This window comes from Calonectris borealis, chromosome Z, assembly GCF_964195595.1.
Source record: "Calonectris borealis chromosome Z, bCalBor7.hap1.2, whole genome shotgun sequence".
In the NCBI taxonomy this organism is placed as follows: Eukaryota; Metazoa; Chordata; class Aves; order Procellariiformes; family Procellariidae; genus Calonectris; species Calonectris borealis.
In genome coordinates this window covers 17,203,851-17,219,227 of record NC_134352.1, presented here as the reverse complement: position 1 = coordinate 17,219,227, position 15,377 = coordinate 17,203,851, and the positions used below count along the sequence as shown (strand labels likewise).

General features: G+C 43.0%; 1 protein-coding gene across 5 annotated transcripts in view; it reads right to left on the bottom strand.

The window, feature by feature from the left end:
- The window catches only part of AP3S1 (adaptor related protein complex 3 subunit sigma 1), a 51,954-nt gene that overhangs the window by 28,650 nt on the left and 7,927 nt on the right, over nt 1-15,377 (bottom strand). For 4 of the 5 annotated variants that reach the window (XR_012670942.1, XM_075137137.1, XM_075137134.1 and 1 more), the window contains exon 4: nt 2,002-2,073. The exons of the other annotated variant lie outside the window; for it this stretch is intronic. Coding sequence is in view for 3 of the 4 variants with exons in the window: in XM_075137137.1 (XP_074993238.1) it covers nt 2,002-2,073 (72 nt within the window). In the remaining variant the exon portion in view is untranslated. The remainder of the gene's footprint in view (nt 1-2,001; nt 2,074-15,377) is intronic. 5 annotated transcript variants of the gene reach the window in all.

The window sequence follows — 15,377 nt, the reverse complement described above, 5'->3', positions numbered from 1 at the left end:
ACATTTTGAAGTACCTAAGTTCTCTACATTTTATTAGAAAGATGTTTCTCCTATAGAGTGTAAAAGACTACTTATGTTAAGGAATGCTACTGAATGAAACATGCTACAGAGCAACAGCTTGGACTGGATAGCAGCCAAAGTATTCTGCATCTAAAGATAAAGATCAAACTCCTTGCCAGAAAACGACTGCAGTATTTGGGTTCTTTAAGCTCAGAAGCCAATATATAAACCACTCATAAATTCTTTTGTACTTTAATCTGCCATTTTGGAAACAGCCAGCATGTTCCAGCCAGGCTAGAAATCCTAATGACTTGTCATGAGCATGGTATCGGTTCAAACACCTACCCCAGGTCATTTGCATTTCACTGTCTGGTCAAGGTACAAGTGTTTCTTCGAAAAGAACTTCCTGATTTTGGAAGAAACTGAGTCAGTTCCAAATGGTTATTTCAGATACTTAACTTGTAACTATTTATAGTCCACTTTTAGTGATTTTTGCCTTATTTTCCTTTCGCGTCTTTTACTGTTGATGCAAGATGATGTTCACTGATGGGGAAAGGTGACTGCACAGAAAGCAATAGTAGGCACAAAATGCAGCTGAAGGAATAAATTCTATATATTCAATTCTCAGCATTTTAGATGTTACACCAAGAGGTGCCAATGTCCTTTTAAATGAAAGATTACTATAGTATAGAATCATAGAATCATTAAGGTTGGAAAAGACCTCTAAGATCATCGAGTCCAACCATCAACCCAACACCACCATGCCCACTAAACCATGTCCCTAAGGGCCTCATCTACACGTCTTTTAAATACTTCCAGGGATGGTGACTCAACCACTTCCCTGGGCAGCCTGTTCCAAGGCCTGACCACTCTTTCAGTAAAGAAATTTCTCCTAATGTCCAATCTAAACCTCCCTTGGCACAACTTGAGGCCATTTCCTCTCGTCCTATCGCTGGTTACTTGGGAGAAGAGACCAACACCCACCTCGCTACAACCTCCTTTCAGGCAGTTGTAGAGTGCAGTGAGGTCTCCCCTCAGCCTCCTCTTCTCCAGACTAAACAGTCCCAGCTCCCTCAGCCGCTCCTCATAAGGCTTGTGCTCCAGGCCCTTCACCAGCTTCGTTGCCCTTCTCTGGACACGCTCCAGCACCTCAATGTCCGTCTTGTAGTGAGGGGCCCAAAACTGGACACAGGATTCCAGGTGCGGCCTCACCAGTGCCGAGTACAGGGGCACGATCACCTCCTTATTCCTGCTGGCCACACTATTTCTGATACAGGCCAGGATGCCGTTGGCCTTCTTGGCCACCTGAGCACACTGCCGGCTCATGTTCAGCCGGCTGTCAACCAGTACCCCCAGGTCCTTTTCCTCTGGGCAGCTTTCCAGCCACTCTTCCCCAAGCCTGCAGCGTTGCATGGGGTTGTTGTGGCCAAAGTGCAGGACCCGGCACTTGGCCTTGTTGAACCTAGTAATAGTATTTCTCAAAACTAGATTAATAAATAAAACACTTGTTCCTGATAGCCAGGAATAATCAAACAAGATTATTTCGAAATATTTGAAAAAAGACATAATGCCTGTTTGAGATTTAGAAGAGAAAGATCCACACAGCATTTAAATTACATAATCACTGCATTTGAAAGGCAATTGCCAGCCTTAACTGGAAAACCCCGTAACGATTTCAGTTCTGAGTAGTGTAACACCTAACCATAAACAAAATAGATAAAATTATTTCTTGAAACTAAGTCCTACTCTGGGAATATTCAGATGTCTCCAATTTGACAATTATATGTGCAATAACACTATGCAAATCTCCCACATTATTTCATTTTTCCTCAGAAAGACATGTTCCACCACAGCTTTCAAGTCTTAAAAATAATACGTTGACAGAAACTGTCCAGATTTCACTGACAATAAAAGTAGAATCACTGCAGAGTTTGATACCAAGTATCAGTTGAACCAAACATTTTACTTCACAAGAAATATTATAGGAGATCATCACAGTACCTTGTCTACATGGAAAATTAAATCCAGTTCACAGACATTTTCAAAACATTTGTCTAGTGTTTCCACAAATACCTGCAAAGAGGAAAAAAAAGCCAGAAGTCAAGCTTTAACAGAAACTCAATAGTTCCATTAGGTCTGACGTTTAACAAAAGCGAATACAGAAAATAAACACTGGGCAGATTTTAAGGCATTAAAAGCATCTATAGAAATTATGTGGTTAACGCTATTATGTCAACAGTATGTTATCTGTAGAAGGCAAAACTGTATGCACAAGTCAGTTCATGTTATAAATCTGCTAGAAGTCACACAGTTTTAAACAACAGCTGCATCTTGAAAAAACAGTAACATCATCTATGCTACAATTTTCTCAGCTGTGATTCAAAGCGTTCCTTCCCATTTCATTAGAACCCAATTATTAAGCAAAAATCAGCTAGGTTTTTTTCATTATTATTACTATTTTTAACAATTACTACATTGCAGGCATCCCCCAGTTAAGCAGACTACTGTTAACTTTGCCACACAGAGACACATGTGCAATGCAAACTGTCAGCATCATGCAAGTTTGTCAGCATTACAGCTTCCAGCAACAGTACAGCAGCTTTCACCTGGTTTAGACCTGCTGAATTCAGGATGGAGCAAGGAAAAAGGTAGCTGTCTTAATGTCACACCTGCTAATCCTGTCAGGCATACTGCCACATAAATTTAGAAAAGTCCAGCAAATAACCCCTCCCTGCATCTAGAATATAAGTGCACAAAGCAGAAAAATCCAAGCAGCTGCTGAAGTCCAGACACTGATGATATGAACTGTATGTTACCCTGCTCGGGGTACTTCTGCAACAGATTCCTTGGTACTCGTTTTAGCCAGTGTTGGTACACTAAGAGCATCCCAGCCCCCAATTAGGCCAGATAATGAAAAGAAGACTGTACTTGCACTCCCAAAGCTCCTGAAAGCCAATCACCATGTGCTTGTGGTGAGTACTGACAGACTACAGTCTTAGAGAGGTATAAGCTCAATTCCCTTTATGCAAGGGATAACTCCTACTGACTTAGATGAGATGTGTCAAGACGCCCAAGTTAAACATATGCTTCAGTTTGAGAGCTTCGAGTTCTCAAAATTAAAAAGAATTTCTTTAAGAATTTACAGATCATTTATTAATGACTAGTAAATAAGCTGCAACTTGTAGGAAATTTTAATCTCAGTTTTATATGTTTCAAGGACGTTTTATCACAACATGAGTTTAAGATTATTTATTAAGTTGTCGCTGTATGTAAATTTTTTTTTTGCAATTCTAAACTCAAACCTAAAGCAGCAATATGGAAGAAGTTAAACACCTGGTTTTGATTCTCCCTCTCTTCAACATGGTTTATTAATCCCATCTTAGTCCTTGAGAGGAACCAGATTTCAAACTGCCTAGGCCCAGAGAAATAGGAATGAGAAGCCATGTTCTGCTGACAAAAATAAAAGGCCTGCTTCTATAAATACATATTTATGTCTACAGACCCAGTGAAACAGGTCTACCTGACATCAGCCATTTCCAGTTATCTACCTTGCGTATCAAGAAACATTACTTTTACATCTGAATCCCCGGTCTCAGATCCTGCTTACCCTATAAAAGAGAAGAGGATCTCACACTGCTGTTGCTATTACTACTATTATCAATCTCCATTTTAAAGTCAAACTACATCTAATTGATGTTGCATGCATTTAGAACAAGCATTATTCTTCAATACCAAAATACCAATCCGTAACTTAAACTAGGAACATAGAGCATTTTCACAGGCAGACTCAAGACAGTAAGGTTCACTGACAACAGTTAACTAAGTAAATGAATACGCTTCTGTTAAATTACACTGAAGCTAAGCGAAGCAGATCTTTTTTTTTTCTTCAAATAGCTGTTAATTTGTTGTGATAATAACAGTCTTCTATAAAGAAGGGATGTGAGCAAACAAAAAAACTTGTATGTTAAGCAGAACAAACTACACAGTTCACAACTGCAGCAAGACAAATGACCAGAGATGTTCTCTTACTTTCCTTGTACCTTAGGAGAATGTGGTTACAAGGACAGTGCTGTTTGATATTAGCTGCAGGAAGAAGATTGGAAATAGAGTGTAAACGTAACCTTTACCCAAAGGTTTTAGTTACAAGAGCTAACAGTTTGACACTATTTTTGAAAGAAAAGAAAATATTCCTCATATACGTCACCAAGTTTGCACAGGAATTTACATACTCTGACATCCATGTAGTTCCTTGGGAAACAAAGGAACACATTAAAAACAAAAACATCTCAAAAATCCTCAGAAAAGACCCCCACAGATATGTGTATTTAGTAGCAGTATGTATGCCCACACATCGACAACACAGAAGTCTTATTTTTGTGACCTTCTCCCAGTAACTAGGGCTTCTCCTACAAGAACACTTGATTCATAGTTACAATGATTACTTTTAAACCTTTACCCATTACATACTGACACATTGCGTGAACTCACAGATGTCTGCTTGCAATGTGTGACCAGTAATGCTCATCAAACATTTTTTAATCTAATATTCGAGTTTTCTCACTCTTACCCTTCCGATTCTCTCCCCGTCCCGCTGAGGCGGGGGGGGGGGGGGGGGGGAGGTGAGTGGCTGCGTGGTATTTGGCTGCCTGCCAGGTTAAACCACGACAATTCTTCAGAGAGATTTTGCACCGGCTAAGGATTTCTCATAGAAACCCTGGAAACTTCCTCAATCTTCCATTCTTGATGGAGAGTTCACTCAGAGTAATGCCAGCACTGACAGGTATAGATCTATTACGAATAACTGATTTTTGAAAGCATTAGTCTACAAGGTAAACTTGATTTTTTACACTAACATTCCTTGACCTATTTTAAGACGCCTTCAAATAATCAATATAGTAAATAAAATTAGAGCCACTTTCATCATAATTTTAGTTGAGAGTCAAATGAATAGCACACTATGGCAAGCAGTGCTAGAATTTAAGTACTTCGGTAATTACTTCAGACTTGTAGATCAAAATATGCAGAAGAGAAAACACACCAATTGTTTCGGGACACGCACACACGCCACGCATCAGTTCAAATGCACCTTGTGATGTTATTGGAAAAGAAACATAAATAAATGAGTCAAATAGCAGGAAAATAAGGATGCATGACAATGAATTACTAGCTCCCCCTTGCGCTTCATTTTTGAAATCATAATCTTTCACAGTTCAAAGAAAAACCCACGCACATCTCCATGCAAGTAAAAAGAAAAAAAGAAAAAAAAAAGGAAAAACACCACACCTTTCTTTTGTAGTAAATATGCTTTAATAAAGCCAGATACACACCTGGAGAGTAAAGTATATGAATCAAAATACCAAATTGTTATTGGATATATACAAGCCAGGAGCTCCCTATACTCAGCAATATGTAAAAACATAAACACCACCTTTACCATGAAGGACTCATTTTTCAATTAGGCAAATAAGACAACAAAGGAATAAAACATACCTTAATATTGGGAAGATAACAAGGCAGCAAAATCAGAACACCTAATCAATTAAATGCATTTGATGCCAGATAATGTCAAATACTAACAAAAGCAGGTACAAAAAATAAAGTAAAAACAACAGGAGCAACTCGATTCAAGAATATCCCATCCTTCTTCCTAGGCTAAACAGTAGTGGTAAACCTTAAGACAGAATTAATTCAATCTGCCCATGGAAAGTCCTCTCCTTCACTGCTTTTGACTGTTCAAATGCTACTTGAGACTCCAACTAGTTTAGAACGTAATAGTCTGATCATATAGCCAGTTCTCCATACACAAGATGGTCTCTCTTCTGCTTTAAGAGTGACCTTTAATAAGTCATCGTTCAAATCTCATTGCAAGCATATGAAATCAACTACAGTGTTTCCACAGCTTTTCTAATTGGGAAATCCTTGGAGCAGCCGCTGCGTTTTCCCACACTTACACCAACATCCCAGTTTTCTTTCAATTATTTTTTTGTTAAAATTACTCATAGATTATACAGAGAATGCCAAGATTACAGTGTAAGGGAAAGACTGTACAAGTCCTGCTCGTTAGTCTAACCAGAATTGTGTCAGGTCTTTCAAGCAGACCTACCAATAGACGTAATGCATTACCAGTAAGGCTTTTCAGGTCAAAATGTTCTTCTTGATTTTAATTCCTGACCTTTATTTTCCACCCAACTCTAAAATAAACTAATAGTGTTAACTGAGAACTAGTTAGGGATTTTTTTGCCAAAATAAGTATCCCAGTCATATGCCTCTCTCTTTTTTATTTAATTAGCACAAAAACATCTCTTGTCAGGATGATTTATCTTTAAGATCTGAGAAAAACATCTTTAATGAATACTGCACTGCATTTCCCATATGCATCTTACTGAACAACATTATCTTGCAAGGCTATATACAACTTTTCATGGAAGACTAATCTCACAGATTCAGCTGCGTACTGAGTGAACAAGTCTTGGAAGTACAGCAACAGGCTAATATCTCAAAAATACTTAGAGTTGACATAGGCTTTTAGGTCCATAAGATAGCTAGATACCATTGTAAATGTCACTCATTTTTTCCTCATGGCAGTCTACAAGGAGTTGTATTTTCTTCTGTACTTTATTTCCATAAGCTATAACCTTACACTTCTCAGGCTAATGAGAAGAGTCTGAAATAGCTACAAGTCATGACATAATTTACACTGAATCCAAAAGATTGCAAAATCTACCAAGTACAGCACAGATGCTGACCTATCTCCCATCCAATTAATAAAAACAATAAACAGAATCTTGTGTTTGTATCAAAAAAAAGAAAGAAAATGGACAAAAATTAACAGTGTAAATTTGCCTGAGGTGTTCAAACACATCTAGTTTGAACACAGTGTAAAATCTGAGGCGGCATCTACAATTTGTAACACATACAGTGCATTCATTAAGCCTGAGCCAAGAAGACTTACCTGTGAAACAGCTCTGACCTAATGGTGATATAAGTGCCCTTCACAGCAGTATCTTAACTATTACAACAAAAACTTTATGCTGAAAAGAACTGCAGACTGCCATATGTAATCTAATCTACCATAGATTTATTCAGTTTACATGACAGAAAACTCTTAAGAGCTAGACTGAGTTCTAGGTTCATTTTACCAGTTTATTTTCATGAGATCATAAACTGGCCCTCTACATAACTAATTATTTAAACAATTCAGTGTATGTATGATTCATAACAAACTCCAGATAGCTTACTCTTACCTGTATTGTCTCTGAACTATAGTAAACAAAGATATATGAAAATGGTTCAACACTTCTCAACAAAAACCAGACAAAGCTTATTTGCTTGAGCAGACGTGTATGAGTATATACTGCCAGTCTGCGTTGCACATGGGGTTGAGATGTAATAACAAGTTTTCTGAGGGCGCTTTTCCAGTGTAAGGTATATTTACTTCTGATTGCTATTGCTAAGAGAATTAAACAGATCCTTCTTGTGAGCCAGACTGGAAATTAAAAATGTTTAATTAATCTCTGTATACTTTCTACTATAACCAAACGGTTGAATTACAATGATCTAGAGAAATGGGAATACTGAACAGCTGCAGGTACTGTGGTGAGACTATATTATAAACAAAATCATACGGATCAGAAAAAAGTAAAGTATTTCTATGAATAGAAATAGCATTTCTGTTATTTCTGCTTCCTTCATGTAATTATACTGGCATGTAATTAAACACTGGGGCGTAACGGAAAAGATGTGAAAGATAAAGGCTGAGAGATTGAAATCCATTGAAGTACTTCTGGCATGAGAAGCAACACGATTTAGAGAAAAGTTTGAGATCTCCCTAATTCAGAGTTTGAGGACTATACAAATATAGGTAGTAGTAAGGTCAAGCAATTTGCTTCAACACCTTAAAGTAAAATTTAGGTTACACTGTGTAACTGGAAGCTACTGATGTGACACTTTTAATATACCATAATGAATAAAACCTTAGTTGAACTTGCATAGTGGCCCTGCAAAATATGACAGGTTGTCCTGGTTTCGGCTGGGATAGGGTTAAATTTCTTCCTAGTGCTGTGTTTTGGATTTAGTATGAGGAGAATGTTGATAACACACTGATGTTTTCAGTTGTTGCTAAGTGTCCTCCTAGTCCAAGGACAGCTCCCGTGCCTACTGACTGAGCTGGGTACGCAAGATGGGAGGGAACATAATCAGGACAGCCAGCCCAGCTGGCTAATGGGGTATTCCATACCATGTGACGTCATGCTCAGTATATGAAGGGTAGGCGTGATCCAGGAAGTACCGATCACTACTTGGTTATCGGTCAGCGCGGGTGGTGAGCAATTGCATTGTGCATCACTCATTTTGTATATTTTATCATTATCATTATTATTTTCCCTTTTTTTTCCCTGTTCTATTAAACTGTCTTTATCTCAACCCACGAGTTTTTCTCACTCTTACCCTTCCGATTCTCTCCCCATCCCGCTGGGGGTGGGGGGAGTGAGTGAGCGGCTGCGTAGTATTTGGCTGCCTGCCAGGTTAAACCACGACAGTCCCTTTTGGCGCCCAACGTGGGGCTCGAAGGGTTGAGATAACGACACATCTGACCCGAACGGGTTAAAACAAATTTGTTATAAGCATTCATTGTATCAGTTTAGTACTCGATGTTCACAATGTTGATTTATTTGCTCTCAGAGTTTTTGGATCTGTTTTTGGAGTTGTGGTATATAGCACCTTACTGGCTGTCTATACTGCTGATCATCAGTTTGTATGTCGGGTTGGTCATCTCTGGGAAATGGATTAAGGTCATTGCTTTGCTATAATGTGTGACCTGGCTTTATGTTATGATAAAATTATTGGTCACGAGCCTGTACTCAGCACTGCCATCATTCCTGTTCTTCGGGAGCTATCTTTTCGAAACTATTAATAATTACACTTCTTACGTCTTCACCTCAGAGGATTAATTTAGGGGGGAGACAGGATGGGACACTTTCTCCCACTTGTTCACCTTCCCCTCCATATCTTCAGAAACTCCTTTTTCTTCTATCCTCTTCATGAAGACGTCCACAATATTCCCTGAGAATTTTGAATATCCTTGGGATGTTCAAACAAGCATGATCATATTGCTATGTCTCCTGAATGTGGTTCAGGCCTTGTTTAGAGTTAAACAACTATTCAGGAATACTGTCCAGAGATCAACAGACATGGTGACTACTCAAACCCCCACGACAGGCACTGTAGCTACTTCAACCCGCACGACAACCACTGTGGCTACTCAAACCCCTGCAAAAGGCACCGTGGCTACTTCAACCCCCACAACAACCACTATGGCTACTCAGACCCCAGCAACAGTCACTACAGTTACTCCAACCCCCGCAACAGGCACTGCAGTTACTCAGACCCCGCCAACAGTCACTGCAGTTACTCCAACCAGTGCGACAAGCACTGCAGCCACTCAAACCTCAGCAACAGTCACTACAAGTACTCCAACCCCCGCGACAGGCACTGCAGCTACCCAAACCCTCGCGACGGGTACTACAGCTGAACCAGGGGACCAACCGTCGCTGGTATCCGTCGCCCCTGTACAGAAGAAGAAATCTTTGAAGCGGAAGTCAGGTCGTTTAGAAAGGGATGATGGAAAACCAGGGCCATCACAAGGAGGGGAGGAGGAAGAGGAAGAACTCATAAACGAGACGGAAACCACCCGATCCTTATCCCTGAATGAGTTGCGAGATATGCGGAAAGATTTCAGCCGTTGTCCAGGCGAGCATATTGTTACCTGGCTGCTCCGATGCTGGGATAATGGGGCCAGTAGCCTGGAATTAGAGGGGAAGGAGGCCAAACAGCTGGCATCCCTTGCTAGGGAAGCGGGTATTGACAAAGCAATCGGAAAAGGAACACAGGTCCTCAGCCTCTGGAGGGGACTGCTGTCAGGCGTGAAGGAAAGGTATCCCTTCAAGGAAGATGTTATATATCGCCTAGGCAAATGGACCACTATGGAGAGAGGTATCCAGTACCTGAGAGAACTAGGCGTGCTGGAGGTGGTTTATAGTGACCTGGATGACCCCCAAACACCCAAAGATCCAGATGACGTCCAGTGCACCCGACCCATGTGGCGGAACTTGGTACGGAGCGCACCAGCATCGTATGCCAGTTCGTTGGCAGTACTGTGCTGGAAAGAGGAAGAAGCACCAACGGTGGATGAGGTGGTTAGCAGACTTCGGGATTTTGAAGAAACTATCTCCTCCTCCCTTGCCTCGGCTGTGGAGAAACTGACCCGGGAGGTCCAGCAACTCAAAGAGGATATGTCCTATTCTCCACCTGTACGGACCAGTATCTCAGCCATTAGGAGTCAGCGTTTTTCTCCTCAAGAGAGAGGATATCGAAAGTACACACCACGGGGCACCCTGTGGTTTTACCTGCGTGACCACGGAGAGGACATGAGGCAGTGGGATGGAAAACCTACCTTCATCCTAGAGGTACGTGTACGTGAGTTGCAAGGAAAAACAATCACACAAGGGGGTTCTCCCAGGAAAAATGCTGCTCCAGTTGTCAGGAAAAACCTGTCTCACGACAGTCCAGTTTCCAGTGAACAGTTCCCCAGACAGAGTAGAAGGGCTGATCTTACTTTGGATTGTAATTGCAATGAAGAAATTCTTGACTCACGTTTGCAAGAAGTGAGAGATGGATACTATGACCAGAACTAGAGGGGCCCTGCCTCCAGCCAGGTGGAGGAAAGGGACAACCGGGTTTTCTGGACTGTGTGGATTCGATGGCCTGGCACATCAGAGCCACAGGAGTATAAGGCTCTAGCAGACACCGGTGCACAGTGTACCCTGATGCCATCAAACTATAAAGGGGCAGAACCCATTTGTATTTCTGGAGTGACAGGGGGATCCCAAGAGTTAGCTGTATTGGAGGCCGAAGTGAGCCTGACCGGGAATGAGTGGCAGAAGCACCCCATTGTGACTGGCCCACAGGCTCCGTGCATCCTTGGCATAGACTACCTCAGGAGAGGGTATTTCAAGGACCCAAAAGGGTACCGGTGGGCTTTTGGTGTAGCGGCCCTGGAGACGGAGGAAATTAAACAGCTGTCCACCTTGCCCGGTCTCTCAGAGGACCCTTCTGTTGTGGGGTTGTTAAAGGTCCAAGAACAACAGGTGCCGATCGCTACCACAACAGTGCACCGGCGACAATACCGCACCAACCGAGACTCCCTGATCCCCATCCATGAGCTGATTCGTCAACTGGAGAGCCAAGGAGTGATCAGCAAGAATCGCTCACCCTTTAACAGTCCCATATGGCCAGTGCGAAAGTCCAATGGAGAGTGGAGACTAACAGTAGACTACCGTGGCCCGAACGAAGTCACGCCGCCACTGAGTGCTGCTGTGCCGGACATGCTGGAACTTCAATACGAACTGGAGTCAAAGGCAGCCAAGTGGTACGCCACAACTGATATTGCTAATGCCTTCTTCTCCATCCCTTTGGCGGCAGAGTGCAGGCCACAGTTTGCTTTCACTTGGAGGGGCATCCAGTACACCTGGAACCGCCTGCCCCAAGGGGGTGGAAACACAGCCCTACCATTTGCCATGGACTGATCCACACCGCACTGGAACAGGGTGAGGCTCCAGAACACCTGCAGTACATTGATGACATCATCGTATGGGGCAACACAGCAGAGGAAGTTTTTGAGAAAGGGAAAAAAATAATTCAAATCCTTCTGAAATCTGGTTTTGCCATAAAACAAAGTAAGGTCAAGGGACCTGCACAGGAGATCCAGTTTTTAGGAATAAAATGGCAAGATGGACGTCGTCAGATCCCAACAGATGTGATCAACAAAATAACAGCCATGTCCCCACCAACTAGCAAAAAGGAAACACAAGCTTTCTTAGGCGTTGTGGGCTTTTGGAGAATGCATATTCCAAATTACAGTCAGATCGTAAGCCCTCTCTATCAAGTGACCAGGAAGAAGAACGACTTCAAATGGGGCCCTGAGCAACGACAAGCCTTTGAACAAATTAAACAGGAGACAGTTCATGCAGTAGCCCTTGGGCCAGTCCGGGCAGGACAAGATGTGAAGAATGTGCTCTACACCGCAGCCGGGGAGAATGGCCCTACCTGGAGCCTCTGGCAGAAAGCACCAGGGGAGACTCGAGGTCGACCCTTAGGGTTCTGGAGTCGGGGATACAGAGGATCCGCGGCCCGCTACACTCCAACTGAGAAGGAGATATTGGCAGCATATGAAGGGATTCGAGCTGCTTCGGAAGTGGTTGGTACTGAAGCACAGCTCCTCCTGGCACCCCGACTGCCGGTGCTGGGCTGGATGTTCAAAGGGAGCGTCCCCTCTACACGTCATGCAACCGATGCTACGTGGAGTAAGTGGGTCGCACTGATCACACAACGGGCCCGAATAGGAAACCCCAGTCGCCCAGGAATCTTGGAGGTGATCACGAACTGGCCAGAAGGCAAAGATTTTGGCATATCCACAGAGAAGGAGGTGACACGTGCTGAAGAAGCCCCACTGTATAATAAACTACCAGAAAACGAGAAGCAATATGCCCTGTTCACAGATGGGTCCTGTCACCTTGTGGGAAAACATCGGAGGTGGAAAGCTGCGGTATGGAGTCCTATACGCCAAGCTGCAGAAACTGCTGAAGGAGAAGGTGAATCGAGCCAGTTTGCAGAGGTGAAAGCCATCCAGCTGGCCTTGGACATTGCTGAACGAGAAAAATGGCCAGTACTTTATCTCTATACTGACTCATGGATGGTGGCAAATGCCCTGTGGGGTGGTTGCAGCAGTGGAAGCAGAACAACTGGCAGCGCAGAGGTAAACCCATCTGGGCTGCCGCGTTGTGGCAAGATATTGCTGCCCAAATAGAGAACCTGGTTGTAAAAGTACGTCATGTAGATGTTCACGTGCCCAAGAGTCGGGCCACTGAGGAACATCAAAATAACCAGCAGGTGGACCAGGCTGCTAAGACTGAAGTGGCTCAGGTGGATTTGGACTGGCAACATAAGGGTGAATTATTTATAGCTCGGTGGGCCCATGACACGTCAGGCCATCAAGGAAGAGACGCAACATATACATGGGCTCATGATCGAGGGGTGGACTTAACCATGGACGCTATTGCACAGGTTATCCACGAATGTGAAACGTGCGCTGCAATCAAACAAGCCAAGCGAGTAAAGCCTCTTTGGTATGGAGAACGATGGCTGAAATATAAATATGGGGAGGCCTGGCAGATTGATTATATCACACTCCCACAAACCCGGCACGGTAAGCGCTATGTGCTCACCATGGTGGAAGCAACCACCGGATGGCTGGAAACATATCCTGTGCCCCATGCCACTGCCCGGAACACCATCCTGGGCCTTGAAAAGCAAGTCCTGTGGCGACATGGCACCCCAGAAAGAATTGAGTCAGACAACGGGACTCACTTCCGAAACCCTCACAGACACCTGGGCCAAAGAGCATGGCATTGAGTGGGTCTATCACATCCCCTACCATGCACCAGCCTCCGGGAAAATCGAACGATACAATGGACTGCTAAAGACCACGCTGAGAGCAATGGGTGGTGGGACATTCAAGCATTGGGACACACATTTAGCAAAGGCCACCTGGTTAGTCAATACCAGGGGATCTGCCAATCGAGCTGGCCCTGCCCAATCAAGACTCTTACGTACTGTAGATGGAGATAAAGTCCCTGTCATGCACATAAGAAATACGCTGAGGAAGACAGTCTGGGTTACTCCTGCCTCTGGCAAGGGAAAACCCATTCGTGGGATTGCTTTTGCTCAAGGACCTGGGTACACTTGGTGGGTGATGCGAAAGGATGGGGAAGTCCGGTGTGTACCTCAAGGCGATTTGATTTTGGGTGAAAATAGCCAATGAACTGAATTTTGATGTCAACTGTTACATGATATTGTATATCATTATTTCTATGATATAGCAGTGGTATAGCAGTGAAAATCACCCAGATTAGTGAAGAATGAACTAACTCTGATGAAACCGAGCGAAGTGCAACGATGATAGAACTGGACGAGCGCAGCAGTACCGAAATGAGAACTGGCTTCAGGATGCAACAGCCCAACACCACACACCATCTCTTCGGCCCTGAAAGACTGTTATGACAGATGGAGCCCAAAGTCATGGACTAAATGAACTCAGTGGACATTTTAGAGGGATAGTCCATAGACCGAGGGAATGATATCTGTGTGTGCATATATATATATATATATGTGTGTATATATAAAGAAAGATAGTGGTGGTTAATTGAAATGTATTAAAAAAAGATGTGAGACCTAAGCATGACATAAATGGTATGGAATAAGGGGTGGATACTGCCCTGGTTTCGGCTGGGATAGGGTTAAATTTCTTCCTAGTGCTGTGTTTTGGATTTAGTATGAGGAGAACGTTGATAACACACTGATGTTTTCAGTTGTTGCTAAGTGCCCTCCTAGTCCAAGGACAGCTCCCGTGCCTACTGACTGAGCTGGGTACACAAGATGGGAGGGAACATAATCAGGACAGCCAGCCCAGCTGGCTAATGGGGTATTCCATACCATGTGACGTCATGCTCAGTATATGAAGGGTAGGCGTGATCCAGGAAGTACCGATCACTACTTGGTTATCGGTCAGCGCGGGTGGTGAGCAATTGCATTGTGCATCACTCATTTTGTATATTTTATCATTATTATTTTCCCTTTTTTTTTCCTGTTCTATTAAACTGTCTTTATCTCAACCCACGAGTTTTTTCTCACTCTTACCCTTCCGATTCCCTCCCCGTCCCGCTGGGGGTGGGGGGAGTGAGTGAGCGGCTGCGTGGTATTTGGCTGCCTGCCAGGTTAAACCATGACACAGGTCAGACTGATTGATCTAGATAGCCTTTCCTATCCTTATTATCTGATTAAACATAAGATATTTATAATATCCACTTTATCTGAAAAACACCCCTAAGTCACATGAAATATTGAGATGCTTCTTTTCTCACTTCATAAATATCTTAGCACTTTCCAGTACGAAGACACACTATGCAATAAGCAACTCTGTACAGCAAACTGCTAAGAACAGGTAAGGCCATTGTATACCTCACTCAGTAACTTGCTTTGTTCAGATATTGCAGAATGTTTCTATGGACAAAGATGATACAAGAATCTAGAAAAAGAGTTTCCCTCCTGCTACCCACACAGCCACTTGGAAAAACAATTTGGACCTACTGTCCAGAAGAGCACTAAACACTGAAGAGCTGTTCTGAACACTAATAGATGACTATGAGAAGCTATTCAGCTCTAGGAAAGGTCTGCAGGGAATTGTGAGGCCTTTAAGGCTCACAGTGCTTTCTGCAGTGAAATAATCAATAGATACAGGCCCATGTCTCAGGATACCACAGATT